General features: G+C 61.0%; 2 protein-coding genes across 6 annotated transcripts in view; one reads left to right on the forward strand and one right to left on the reverse strand.

Annotated features, from left to right (window-relative positions):
• The first annotated feature begins 3017 nt into the window (after positions 1–3017).
• XRCC3 (X-ray repair cross complementing 3) lies at positions 3018–11159 on the forward strand. The gene is made up of 7 exons (XM_082649260.1): positions 3018–3084; positions 4752–4889; positions 5030–5242; positions 8329–8483; positions 10504–10716; positions 10793–10839; positions 10925–11159. The coding sequence occupies exons 1-7, from the start codon at positions 3030–3032 to the stop codon at positions 11142–11144; spliced, it is 1041 nt and encodes a 346-aa protein (XP_082505386.1). The 5' UTR covers positions 3018–3029; the 3' UTR covers positions 11145–11159.
• The window catches only part of KLC1 (kinesin light chain 1), a 58316-nt gene continuing 54116 nt past the window's right edge, over positions 9189–13388 (reverse strand). For all 5 annotated transcript variants that reach the window (XM_082649250.1, XM_082649253.1, XM_082649248.1 and 2 more), the window contains 2 exons: positions 9928–10000; positions 9189–9566 (listed from right to left, as the gene is read on the reverse strand). In XM_082649250.1, coding sequence (XP_082505376.1) covers positions 9564–9566; positions 9928–10000 — 76 coding nt within the window. In that variant the 3' untranslated portion in view covers positions 9189–9563. The remainder of the gene's footprint in view (positions 9567–9927; positions 10001–13388) is intronic.

Genomic DNA, 13388 nt, shown 5'->3' on the forward strand with positions numbered 1-13388 from the left:
GCAGGGCCAGTTTGGGCTGTGGCAGCAGTCTAGGGGCCGTGGGGTGGGGCGGGAGAGGGTTGGGGGTGGACAACCTCGGAGATGCAGCGCCCGATGGGAAGAGCAGATGTGCGTAGGTGGCAGGGTGCGTCTGCAGGGCGCCCTGGTCCATCGGACGGCCAAGGCGGGGTCTGCCGGACACTCAGGTCTGGGGGAGTGGGGAGTGCTCAAAGCCTCAGGGGCTGAAGAGAGAAGAGATTCCCAGGGCAGAAGACGATCCTGAGAAGCGACGGGGGCCAGAAGTCCAGGCTGGCCAGTTCTGGAGAAACCACAGAGGTGGCCCAGCCGTGGGAGGACCTGTATGGCCACCCAAGGTCCCAGGTGAAAGCGTCCTCCCAGCAGCCCAGGATGAAGGAGTGCTCGTTGGCGCCCTTTGTGGGAGGGGGAGCCGGAAAAGATGCCCATCCTTGAGAGTGGGCTGCTCCCAACAGGGCTGGATACCCCAGGGCAGGCCAGCCTCTGGATGACCGAGTTCTGCAGAGTATGGAGACCAAATGATTCCCTTTGGATTTGTTAACAGGTGGGCTGTGTAAACTCAGGGTCGGCCTAATTTGGGTCGGGGCTTAGAACACACAGCCTGGACCTGCATCGCAGGCCAGCCACTTGCTGGCTGCATGACCTTAAGCTTGTCGTTTAACCACTCTGTGCTTCTGTTTTCTCACCAGCAAAACAGGGGTTATAATATTGCTCGTGTGATGTCTGAGTTCATACCTGTCACGTGCTTGGAAGAGACTAAGTGTTTGATAAAAGTCAGCCTCGACCTTCCATTACCTTTGGTGATTTTAGGGCAACATCAGTGGAGCCGTATGTAGTTTGCCTGAATTTAGCTCCGAACTTGGCCAGAGAAAGAATTAACAGTTTCAGTGTGTGGGGATTGGGTCCTCCCACCCCGACCAACCCTCCGGGTCCTTTGGGTGGCTGTCTGGTTGAGCGGGAGAGGCCCTGAACACGTTTATTTTAGTGCATTAGTTTTGAAAGAAGATCTTCCCTCATTCTCCCCTTGAGTCCTTAGTTTGAGTCAACAAAAGCTGCCGGAAACTTGAGTGTTGCCCCCAGGGTGGAGGTGGGCCCATCTCCCGTGGCCCCGCCTTCCTGTCCCTGCGTGTGTTGGCGGCGTGGGGTCCTCAGGCCCCCTCAGAGCCCCAGAGATGCAGGAAAGCGATTCCACCTGGGAAGGCTCGGGGACGTAACTGGAGTTTCCTCAAAGTCTTGTGCTGGGCCCTAAGAGTTGATGCACCTTCACACAGCAAACAGCGCCCGCTGTCAGCTGTGCCCCTGAGACGGTACCTGCACTCGGATGCTCCTGGAAGCTGCCCCGCTCCGTCCAGGCCCACCCCGTGCCTGCTACTGGGTGCTGCCTGGGCACATGCTTGTCCCCGGTTGGAGAAGCACAGGCCTGGAGGGTGGCTGGCTCACCCGGGCCCTGCTCTTGGTCCGGCTCCTGGGCCAGTGTCGGGTACCCAGCGGGTGCTCCGCCAGTGGGCACTCTGCTTCTGGGGGCCCTACCCCCCATCACGGAAGCTTGAGGCCCTTCGGTTGGTGGTCACCCACTGGTTTTCCTGCCCCGTGTCCAGCTGCTCGTCAGGATCTGAGCCTTATATACAGGCACCTCCCGGCTGTGTCCCCATGCAGGCTCCCTCCTCCCCCCCACCCATCATTCAGAATCCAGACCCCAGCCCACTCGCTGCTCCCGCTTCAGGGCCCACCCCGGGGTGGGGCGGGGGGAGCTTCCCACACGTCCAGGGGAAGAACACACGCACTTCCTCTAGAATTTACAAACCCAGGTTGGTATTCTGTCCAGATGTCTGATGCCCGGGCATCTCCCACACGGCCTCAGGGTGCACTCCTAGCTACTCAACATCCCCCAGCCGCCTTGCAGCTGGTACCGGGGCCCTGCACTCAGGCCGCCCTTCTGCTCTGATGTGCAGTCCTGAGGGCCTCGGTGTCTCCCCTCAGCCTCAGCAGTGTTTACTGTCAGCCCTGCCCCGAGCAGCTGGCCTGGGAGCCCCCTGCCCCCTACGCCAGCAGAACGTGGGAGCAGCCTGCTGGCCCGGAGACCCCCTGCCCGGGCTGTGGGCCCCAGAGCCTCGTGCTGCCCCCTCCCAGAAGCTGCCTCCAGGGGCTCCCTGAGCAGACCGCAGATGAGGGGGTGTACACGGCCTGGTTCTTTAAGCTTCCGGAACGACCTGACACCATCCAGAGGCCCCGGCCTTGCTGCTGCTGCTGGACACTGAGCCTGGCCTCTGCTGAGTGGCCACGGCCTTAGTGTTGCTGCCCTGCTGCATCCCCGGCTGTGCCGTCTTGGGTGGACATGCCACTGGCTGCCCCTCCTGCCAGCGGGGAGGGCAGGCTGCAGGCCGGGCCGGACTCGGTGTCCGCTGTTCTCTGCTGGGGCAGCTCGGTGGTCACAGCGGTTCCGACCTCCTGGGCGTCCTCTGAGATCCACCACACGTGGCCTTTTCTGCTCTTTCCAGATCGCCGTGGAGACACACTTAAGGGAACTCACACCAGAGAACGCAAAGCAGGCTCCACTCGGGTGAGCCCGGCGTGCACGGGCCTCTGACTGTATCCGCCGCCGTCACCCCAGAGAGGTGGGTCAGGGCAGGGCGCCCTGGCCTGGGGGGCGTGGGGCTGGGACACAAGCCGGTTTCTCCCGCCTTCTGCGGGGGATGAAGTGGGCTGACCTTCAGAATGCGAGGCGGGGGGTGGCTCTTCAGATGCATCTGTGTGTGGATTGAATCCTAGGTTCTGAGTTACCGAACAATTGCCCGGACAGAAGCGCCGCCTTGGACGTCTCTCAGTGCCGTCCCTGGTGCAGTGAAGCCTCTCCAGGCTCCGGGCTGATGGTGTGGCCCTGTCACAAGGGAACCGCGCACCCGGGCTCCATCACTCTGCTGCACTCAGCTCCCGGGCTGCTCGAGGGGACGACAAGCGCGTCAGAATTGTGTCCCTGGGAATCTGTCCATCTCTGTGGTCACCCCATTGAAAAAATGGACGTGGATCAGTTGGACCTGAATCCTAGAATTATTGCTGCAGTTAAGAAAGGTGCGTTTGCTGATGTTTATATAAAGTGATTGTGTAAAAGTATGAACGCACAGATATACACACCTCATGTAGAACAGGTTTACCAGGTTGCCTGTCCGAGCCTCGGGGACCCTCTGGTTACTGATCCCAAGACAGCTGGTCCTGATCAACGCCCTGATGCTGGAATGTGCCGCAGGTTTTTCAGTTGTGTGTGTGTGTTTTTAACTGAAAGGACTTCTTTTAAGTTAATTTCATTTTCATCAAAGCCGTACACGCACAGTGTCTGAAAAGTGAAACGGAACTACTTACCACGTAGGAGTCTTTTAGCAGCATTTTGTATTTATATCTGGGTTGCTGGCGAGTGTGCTTGTGTTGCTGTGTTTGATTTGTCTGTGTTATGAGTCCTCACAGGCCTCCTGTTTTGGGGGTGAGGGCAGGCTGCTGCCCGTGTGCCCCTACTTCCTCCACACCTCCCCCCCACAGTTGGAACACAGTTTGGGTCCCATTAGCCATCAGGGTTGTGACTAGGGACATAATGGCTGCCACTGAACCCAGGGTTATGACTGTTTCCTTTCTTGTACCGTCTCTGGTTTTTCCCCCCAGAGTTAGTGGTTGCCTCCTTTTTTCATGCACTGCATCTCCTCTGTACTTCTGATTATTCCCACGTCGCAGTAGGTCTGTCAGGCAGCAGTGGCTCTTTTCTAAATGCTCAAAGGGTTGGCCAGCCCACCGAGTCTGCTGGCATCTGGGCGTGTCCATCCCCAGGCTGCACTGGCCCCTCCGCAGCCCGGCTGGTGCCTCGCACCCGCCCTCTGTTCTCCCTGCCTCCCGGGGTGTCTGTGAGGGACGCTTCGACATCAGGTGCTTGTGAGCAGGTGACAGGGGCCCTGAGTGAGCGCAGGGCTCGGCAGCAGGGTGCCCCCCTGCTCCTCCATCCTGAGAGCACAGCAGTAGTTTTGTTTTCCCCTTTCATTCAGTGTTTGTCTTTTAACTGAAGCACTCAGTGCATACGTATTTAAGGTAATTCCTGATAAATGTAGGTTTAACCCTCCCTTATTATGCTGCGCTGTTTGTCCTATTTTTTGTGTTGTTTTTCTTTTATGCTTTCTTATGGATTGGTTGGATCTATTTTTAGCGTATTTTTTTCTTTCTACTCGTTTGAAAGTAATATGCTTATCTAAGCTCAAAATTATTCATTTTCCTCATGAAACACCAGCTCCCTTGGGCCGTTCACCCTGTAACCCAGCCCTCCGCGGTACTGCCACCAGCATGCTGACTCTTCTTTTGTCTGTTCACCCCACTGGCCATCCCGTGGCCTGGGTGTTCCTTTGGATCCCTTCCTGCGGCTTCTCCCTCGTGCATGGTTCCCCCGACTCGGCCCGGGCCCTTCCCAGGCTGTGCACACACAGACCTGTCTTGGGAGATGTGTCCGGGCGGGCATTGGACCAGGCGGAGGCCGCTGCTCCCGGCACCAGGGAGAGGCCCAAGCATCCGGCTTCTGCAGCCAAGACGTGGGCCTCCCCAGGCCCCTTCCCTCCCGTCCCGTCACGGTCGCCCTCTATCTGGGGGTCCCTGCAACTTCAGGGAGCAGGTGGACTGGCCCCTGCCCACCAGGTCCCCAGAACTGGAGGATACCTGTTGTCCCTGCTGTGTCTGACCTTGTCTTGTAATTGATTCTATACCTTCAGCCAAACTGAGGTCAGTAAAGGAGGTTCTGCATCTTTCTGGACCAGACCTGCAGAGACTGACCCGCCTCTCCGGCCCCGACGTGCAGCGCTTACTGAAGGCGGCCTCCTCACACCTGCAAGGAAGCAGCGTCTGCACAGGTGCCCGGTGCCCTGGGGTCTGGCTGGAGGAGTGGGGCGCGGGGCTGAGCCCAGAGGCCACGGCGCTGCAGCCCGAGGGGCCTCCTGGCCCGGGGGCAGCTGTGCGGGGCTGGGCTCACCTGTTGTTTCCCCGCACCCAGCGCTCCACCTGCTCCAGCAGGAGGAGCAGTTCCCTGAGCAGCACGAGCGCCTGAGCCTGGGCTGCCCCGTGCTGGACGGGCTCCTCCGCGGCGGGCTGCCCCTGGACGGCATCACCGAGCTGGCCGGACGCAGCTCCGCCGGGAAGACCCAGCTGGCACTGCAGCTCTGCCTGGCCGTGCAGCTCCCACGGCGACACGGAGGCCTGGGGGCCGGTGAGTGCGGCCACTTCGGGGGGCAGGCAGGGGTCCTGACCTGTCACCTCGCAGGCACCCGCCCTCGAGGCCAGAGGCTGCCCCTGGGGGCCGTTTTCCAGGGTTCCCGTCTCTGTCTTCACAACCGCTCTGCGATTCCTGCCTCAGGAGAGGGAGGTGGGCCAGGGACCCCTCAGTGGGAGGGAAAGTGAAGAGCCCCGGGGCCTGGCCGAGGGGGGACAGAGCCGGCCTGGGGTGACTCCGAGTGACATGTCCTCTGCAGAGGCTTGGCCCGCGGCCACTGTGACCGCATTAAATGTGGGGCCTGAGGCACATTTTCCTGAGAAAGTGACTTCCCAAATCAGGTCTGAAAGGCCCAATTTTGAAAAGAATGGCCAGGCGGCTCTGCACTTCAGAAAACGTGGAGCTCCTCCCCGCCAACCCTCAAACGCTGGGCCGCCTTGCCACCTGCTTCTCGAAGCCCCTCTGTGGGCGGGCACCCCACTCATCTGTCCCAGTGAGACGCCCAATAGGGTGTGGGGCGAGGAGCTTCGAGGGCCGTGCGACTGGGTTTGGCTGTGACCCTTCTGTCCAGGCCTCTCCCAAGATGCGGAGAACACGGGTGCCGCGGCGTTGTGACGAGGGTCTCGGCCACGTCGGGGGCTCCCCAGGCAGCCCTGCCCCCGGGAATGGGCTGGAACGTGCCAGGGAAGGTTAGGGAGGCCTCAAGGGTCAGGAGCTCACCACTGACACGGTCAGACGGTGCTTCTCCCTCCATCCTGCATCCCTTTTCCAAGTTTGAAAGTCTGTTGAAACAGAATCGGGTCAAAATGAAAGTTACACACTCACAAATAGGGCACGCGGACGTGGTGTCAGTGCTTCTGGCTCTTCTCTGGGTCCCCTCCCCGGGGTGGTGCCGTGACCGGTACAGCGAGAGGAAGGGTAGGTTTAGCCGTGGCCCTGAGAGTCCTGGCGGGGCTCAGCCAGCGCACCGCCGGATCACAGGCCTTTCTTATTTATTTATTTATTTATTTATTTTTGGCTGCGTTGGGTCTTCGTTGCTGCACACAGGCTTTCTGCAGTTGTGGTGAGCGGGGGCTGCTCTTCACTGAGGTGCGCAGGCTTCTCATTGTGGTGGCCTCTCTTGTTGAGCATGGGCTCTAGGCGCGCGGGCTTCAGTAGTTGTGGTTCGCGGGCTCTAGAGCCCAGGCTCAGTAGTTGTGGTGCACGGGCTCAGTAGTTGTGGTTCGCGGGTTCTAGAGCTCAGGCTCAGTAGTTGTGGCGCACGGGCTCAGTAGTTGTGGTTTGCGGGCTCTAGAGCCCAGGCTCAGTAGTTGTCACGCACGGGATCCGTAGTTGTCGTTCGCGGGCTCTAGAGCACAGGCTCAGTAGTTGTGGCGCACGGGCAATTAGTTGCTCCGCGGCACGTGGGATCTTCCCGGACCAGGGCTCGAACCTGTGTCCCCTGCATTGGCAGACGGATTCCTAACCACTGTGCCACCAGGGAAGTCCTGAGGCCCTTCCTCTTTATTTAACTCAGTGGTTTTTATCATTTTCACAAAGTTGTGCACCCACCACTACTATCTAGTTCCAGAACATCTCATCACCCCAAAAAGCAGCCCCATCCCTATGAGCAGTCACTCCGCACTCTCCCCTCCCCCGGCCCCTGGCAACCGCCCATCTGCTTCCTGTCTCTATGGACCCGCCTGTTCTGCACATTTCAGATACACGGGATCATGCACATGTGCCCTTTCACCCAGGGTTCACCCACGCTGGAGCACGTGTCGGCGCTTCCTTCCTTTGCAGGGCTGAATAATGTTCCTTCACGTGTACAGACCACAACTTAGCGACCCTTTCATCCGTTGACAGTCATGTGGGTTGTTCACACCTCTTGTTCGTGCGTGGCTTCGGGTGGACACCTAGGAGTGGGATTGCTGGGTCGTATGGTAGCTGCGTGTTCCGCTCTTTGAGGAACTGCCAGACTGTTCTCAGCAGTGGCTACACCGTTTCACTTCCCATCAACGACGCAGGAGGTTCCAGTCCCTCCATGTCTGAGCCGACGCTTGTCCCTCTGACGCCAGCGTGGGTGGCTTCTCACCGTGGCGCCGACCGCACCCCCGGTGGCCGGTGACGTTGGCCGTCTCTTCACGTGCTGCTGCTCATTCGTGTGTTTTTGGAGAAATGTCTGTTCCAATCTCTTGCCCATTTAAAAGCCTGGGTTATTTGCCTGTGGAGCTGTAGGAGATCTTTATATAATCTGGCCACTAAACTCATCAGATAAACAATTTGCAGTATTTTCTCTATTCGGTTGTCTTCTCCCTCTCTTGTTGGTGTCCTTTAAAGCACGGTTTTTCACTTTGATGATGTCCAATTTGTTTCTTGCTTGTGCTTCTGATGTCATGTCTGAGGACCCACTGCCTAACCCAAGGTCATAAGGTTTACCCGTGTTTTCTTCTACGAGTTTTGTGGTTTGGGCTCTCATATTTGATCCATTGTGATTTAGTTTTCCTATATGGTATGAGGTAAGGGTCTAATTTCATCCTTTTGCACGTGGGTGTCTCTCTGTCCCAGCGCCATTTGTTAAAAATACTCCTTCCCCACTGAATTGTCCTGGGGCCTTTGTTGAGAATCGGTGGCCCCTGGTTCTTTTCAGCGCAGGACTCCGGGGGTACCTTCTGGTGGGGATTCCAGGCCCCTGGTGATGCATCGCCTGTGTTTTGTTTACTGGCTTTTCCAGGCGCAGCAAAGACAGTTACCACCAGGTAGCCCAGAACCATAGGAGGAGCCTTGACAGTGGAATTGAGGGAACATCCGCCCAACAGGGCCTGGGAGGGGCACCTCCCTGTGTCTGCAGGAGGGGGCGTTTCCGAAAGCCGGGAGCCCCTACAGTTCCCCTCGCTTCCACTCGGACAGCACAGGGTAGGCAGACCCACAGGGTGAAGTTCCGGCAGCGAGGGGCCTGCGCTGGGAGGTGGGCGCCGACCGGCCCCCGTGCTGGGTCAGAGGGGCAGACCCACGAGAGGCAGTGCAGGAAGGAGAGGGTCGTTGGCCTTTGGCGGGGCGGCCTCAGGCCACCCCCAGCTGCTCACCGCCCCGCGGCTTCCCAGGGGCCATTTACGTGTGCACAGAGGACGCCTTCCCCAGCCAGCGTCTGCAGCAGCTCATCGCTCAGCAGCAGCGCCTGCGGACAGATGTCCCAGGGGACGTGCTCAGGAAAATCAAGTTTGGCCACCAGATCTTCATCGAGCACGCAGCCGACGTGGTAAGCGTGTGAGGGGAAGCCGGCCGTGCGGGCGGGCCACGTGCACGACCTGCGAGGTCAGGCCCCGGTGCCCGCCTGCGGCGAGTCGCCTGCTGGGGGCCGTGTGCTCCGCTCAGGCTGGCACTACTCGTTACCTGGACTCAGGCTGAACTGAGCGTCCAGTGTGTTTCTGGCAGCCTAACCCCAAGGGAAGAGCGGGCAAGGGAGGGCACCGGACACGCCACCTCCTGCCCCCTAGAGGAGGCCCCGGCAGGGCACAGAGGTGCCCGCGGCCCAGAGGACGGGACCTGCCGTCCAGGCCACTGGCCCGGCAGCAGCCGTGGTGTAGGGTTGTACCTCTGCCTCTGAAGGAGGGGAAAGCCCCCTTGTCGAGCCCCCCCCCCCCGATTGCTGCGCGCGCCTGGCAGGGCCGCTGGGGCGACACCACACCTGGAAGCCATCCCCGGGTCACGCGCCCTCCCCGTGGGCAGACAGCGGTGGGAACACAGAGGGCAGTGGCCCCTGGGGAGGGGGCAGGGGGCAGGCAAGCGGCCGGGGAGCAGCCAGCTGAGGTCATTGTTTGGGGCTGAATAACGAAGCAAAGGCTTCAGGAGGGAGATGGGAGACGGAGTACAGACCAGTGCACCGAACACAAGTGTGCAGAGCCACCCACCCAGGCCCTTCCCCCATTTAAGAACTGCTATAAAAAGCATTTCCGGTAAAGGATGAGCTGTATAAACTTTTAATTTTAAAAAATTTTACCGTAAAATACATGATCACACGTAGCACGGGGAAGTGACACGATGAGCGGTGGCACGCGAGCCCGGGCTGGTTCAGGGCACGGGCGGCCCGGGGTGGACCAGCGGCAGGTGGCCGTCCCCTAGGGGCCCAGCGCGGCCGTGGCTTTGCAGGTGAGTGCGCGCTGGCGGCGGGCAGCGCGGTTATTAGCGTGACGGTGCTCAGGGCGTGGACACAGGAGAAGACGAGGTCAGTGCTACAGGCTCCGGCTCCAGGCCCTCCAGCCTCGCGACCGTCCCCTGGCTGTCACAGGGCCCTCTGGACGCACACAAGCAGCACAATCCTCATCCTTCCGGTGCATCCTCACTGAGAAACGCAGCAGTGGGTCAGGGCCAGGCCGACCGAGACCCCAGCGGGAGGTGGGGGCACATTCCTAAGTTCTGTTCCGGGAGCAGCTCTGGTGGAGGAGGCCCCCAGCCCCTCGCTGGTGTCTGCCCAGCAACTGGGGGGCCCTGCCGGGGGGAGGCGGGAGGTGCGGACCAGGGCCTGATGCTGCTGCACAAACAGAGCCTCGGGGTCCCAGGCCTCCTCCCGGGGGACGGGGTCTCCAAGCTAGGCCCCTCTCGGAGTCCCGTCACTGCAGCAGGCGGGTGCAGCCCTGCCCCCGCCCCCGGCCCCCCGGTGCCCCAGCGTTGCCTGAGGTGGCGGGAAGGGGTGCAGGACTCACGTTAAGGCTGGCGTCCTCCAGGCCGCTGCTGCTGCTGTCATTTTCCACAGAGAGGGGCTCTGCTGGAGACACCCTGGAGAGTTAACAAGCACAGAGTCGAATTTCATCCCAGACACCCAACAGCTCTCAGGAGTGCCTGACGGGATGGCCAGTGTGTGGCCACTGGGCACCAGGGCCGAGTCCAGGCCGGCAGGGCCATGCCAGGCGGCCCCAAGGGACAGGGCTGCCCCGAGCACAGTGCGTAGGGCCTTGGGGGGCAGGTGGGGCTGGCGTGGAGGCACCTGAGGCCCCACGCCGGGCCGGTTGGCGTCCTAGCACACAGCCTGAGCGCGGCCCGGGGGTCTTCACGTAGGAGGCAACGCTGGTGGCAGGACAGACTCAGGTCCCCGCACACCTGCTTCCTCCCTCCACTGGGTGGGGCTGGGCAGTCCTGGTGACCGTGGTGGTCCGGGTGGTCGGTGCCCAGCACGGGGCCGCTGAAGGGGAGGGGCCCGGCCACCGTGATGGCCCAGGACGGGGCGTGGTGAGGGGCCCCCCCCGCGGGGGTGGTGACGGCCACCTCCCCTCGGCTTCCAGGACACCCTGCTGGAGTGCGTGCGTAAGAAGGTGCCTGTGCTGCTGTCGCGGGGTATGGCCCGCCTGGTGGTCATCGACTCCGTGGCAGCCCCATTCCGTTGTGAGTTCGACCAGGCGGCCTCGGCCCTCAGGGCCCGGCATCTGCAGGCGCTGGGGGCCGAGCTGCGCCGGCTGAGCTGCACCTTCCGGAGCCCCGTGCTGTGTATCAACCAGGTGGGCCCCCCTCCCCCCCCCCGGGGAGGGGGGGGCCGGGTCCTCACCGCCGCTGACCCCGATCTGGACCCTCCAGGTGACGGAATCCACAGAGGAGCGGGGTGTGGCAGCCGGGCCGCCGGGGTGAGTGGGGCGCCCCGAGGGCAGGGGTGGCGGGGCCCGCAGATCCACACACAGCACAGGACAGTCGGGCTGTTTTCTGTCTCAGTGTCGGGGGAGAGCGGGCTTCTCCGGCCCTGGGCATAACCTGGTCCAACCAGCTCCTGGTGAGGCTGATGGCCGACCGGCTGCGCCCTGAGGAGGCCGCCTCCGCCGCGCCCCGCCGCACCCTGAGGGTGCTCTCCGCCCCCCACCTGCCGCCTTCGTCCTGTTCCTACACGGTCACCGCCGAGGGTGTGCGGGGGACACCTGGGACTGAGTCCTGCTGACGTGTGGCCCTCCCTCTGGTTAGGGTCCCCTCAGGTACCAGGGGCTGCCCCCACCCCCGCCGGCTGCTGCAGCGTCTCTACAATAAGCAGCAGCTTCCTCCCCCTGGGCCCACGTTAGCTCCCGCCCGGATGCAGGCCCCTGGGCCCCGGCCAGACAGGGCCTCCACCTTGACCCCCCACAGGTTCCGCGTCCCCTTCCCAAAGCTCCCAACACCCACGCCTCGGGCCACAGCGGGGCCGAGGTCAGACGAGCGCCCACTGGCCCTCCTCACCCCGTGGTTGGGCTGTCGGCTCCTGGCCGCCAGCACACCCCCTGGCCCCGGTCTGGCACAGGGTGGAGAACACACGGCAGGCCAGGCCGCAGGGTCCGGGAGAGGCATCGGGGCGGGGAGAGGTGCCTTGTGCGCTGCCCCTGCCACCAGCCCCCCAGCCCGCAGCGAGCGCTAGCAGCCTCGGCGCCGGCTTGGCCCATCTGCCGGGAAATCCGTTCTGGGCAGACGAGAACTATTCTAAAGGGAGAGCACATCCCGCTGTGCCCTCAGTGCCTCCTCCAAGGCTGGCCACAGTGGCCGGGACCGTCAGCCCTGGCCTGGGGGCGCATCCACTCTGGCAGGGCACTCCTGCACTGTGCATAGAACTCGGGACCTCCCATCAGCCGGGGTCCTGCTGCATCGGGCCAGAAACTCCAGAATCTGAGCATCTGGTCGTGGCAGCACAAGGCCCCACGGTCACCAAGGGACGTGACTGCCCAGTTCCGGCAGGGCTGCGCCGCCTTCACCCCCATCATCGCCCTGCCTCTGCCCCCTCCCCGCTGCTGCCCGGCACAGAGCAGCCCCGGCCGGACAGACGTGCCGGGAAGGCACTTGCAGCCCCTGGACCCTCACCAGCGCTTGCTCTTTGCCAGGCACTGTCCTCAGGACTCATACACGTGACGTCTGTCCTCACAGCCTGGGGCAGCCCTGTCACTCCACTTTCAGCGCCGTGGCCACCCTCCCACAGCTCCAGGAGCTAGACACTGGTCCCAAGCTCCCACGGGCTCACTGGGGCGGGGCGGTAAACCCGTCACGGGGCACACGCTTTGTGCCCGTCATTCTAGGACCGGATGATCCAGTTACAACTTTCATCATGTTTTCAAAGTAGTCTGTGACCCTAAAAAGATTGGGTGCCTAACGTTAAACAGGAAAGGGTTCTTTTAGGGTTGGAGTTTTACAAGAGAGCCTTTCCACAAAAGTACAGGGGCTTTACAACAGGAAATAAAACACTTTATTTTTGTAAGTAAATATAAACAGTTCCAAATGATTTCCTAGGCGAGTTACACCAACAGTGAGAAAAGAAAACTACTGCTCCAAAACAGAAGGTATGTTTCATGGCCAACCCCCTGCAGAGGTGCGGACCAGCACAAGCGCACCCACATTCGGCCTCTGGGCAGCCGCACCCGCCCACCAGGCAGACAGGCCACCCTGGGGGTGCTCACCCACCAGGGGCCATAGAACTTGGCAGTGGGGTTTTCTCTCTGTGTCTCAGGAACACCAAGCCCCAAAGCAGTGTCCACCCTACCTCCCTGGCCTCTCAGCCAATCCCATCCCCCAGAGCACACCCCAGGGACAATCGGACGGTCCTCACAGGCCTGTGACCCCCGAGGGGTAGCTGCACACCACTGTATACACCATCTGAGTCCTCCTGTCATGGTGGAGAACTCAGTGGAAGCCGCACAGGTCTTTACGCATCAGCCCGATTGCACGGAGGAGACGCGTGCAGGACGATGCTCGCTTAGCTCACTTGAACTTCACCTTTGGTTGGTGCTATCCAGTGCTGCTTTAGTTTCCAGATATCCCATGATTACACAGTACAACGTCTAAACATTCCAAAAGTTGGCCTCGTACAGATGTAACATGCCTTCCCCAGAACATTCTATGAAGTTATAACAATGAGTGCTACAAACTAAACTCTGAATTCTTAGCAGTACTTGTACTTTACTGTAAAGACAATAACTAATTACATGATACTCCTAGCAGCCTCCTGACCAAACAAATAATAGGGACTTTTTTTGAGTTTCAGAAAATAACTACCTGAATCCCTGCAGCACCAGAAGTGCCTGCTCCGCCTGGGGAGGGGCGCAAGGGTCAGGAGGCCCAGCTCTCCACGACCTCAGCCCTCAGACACTCACGTAGACCCTCAGCTCCTCCACTGCCAGTCCGTCCTCTGACCAGGGGAGTCTAACTTGATAGACACAGCACCGTGTAG

This window comes from Grampus griseus, assembly GCF_964374135.1.
Source record: "Grampus griseus genome assembly, chromosome: 2".
NCBI classification, from domain to species: Eukaryota; Metazoa; Chordata; class Mammalia; order Artiodactyla; family Delphinidae; genus Grampus; species Grampus griseus.

Coding starts and splice junctions, on each gene's coding strand:
- XRCC3 (XM_082649260.1), top strand. CDS start 3,030: ATGGACGTGGATCAGTTGGACCTGAATCCTAGAATTATTGCTGCAGTT. Junction 5,243..8,328: donor ACACGGAGGCCTGGGGGCCG/GTGAGTGCGGCC, acceptor GCGGCTTCCCAG/GGGCCATTTACGTGTGCACA. Junction 8,484..10,503: donor TCGAGCACGCAGCCGACGTG/GTAAGCGTGTGA, acceptor CTCGGCTTCCAG/GACACCCTGCTGGAGTGCGT.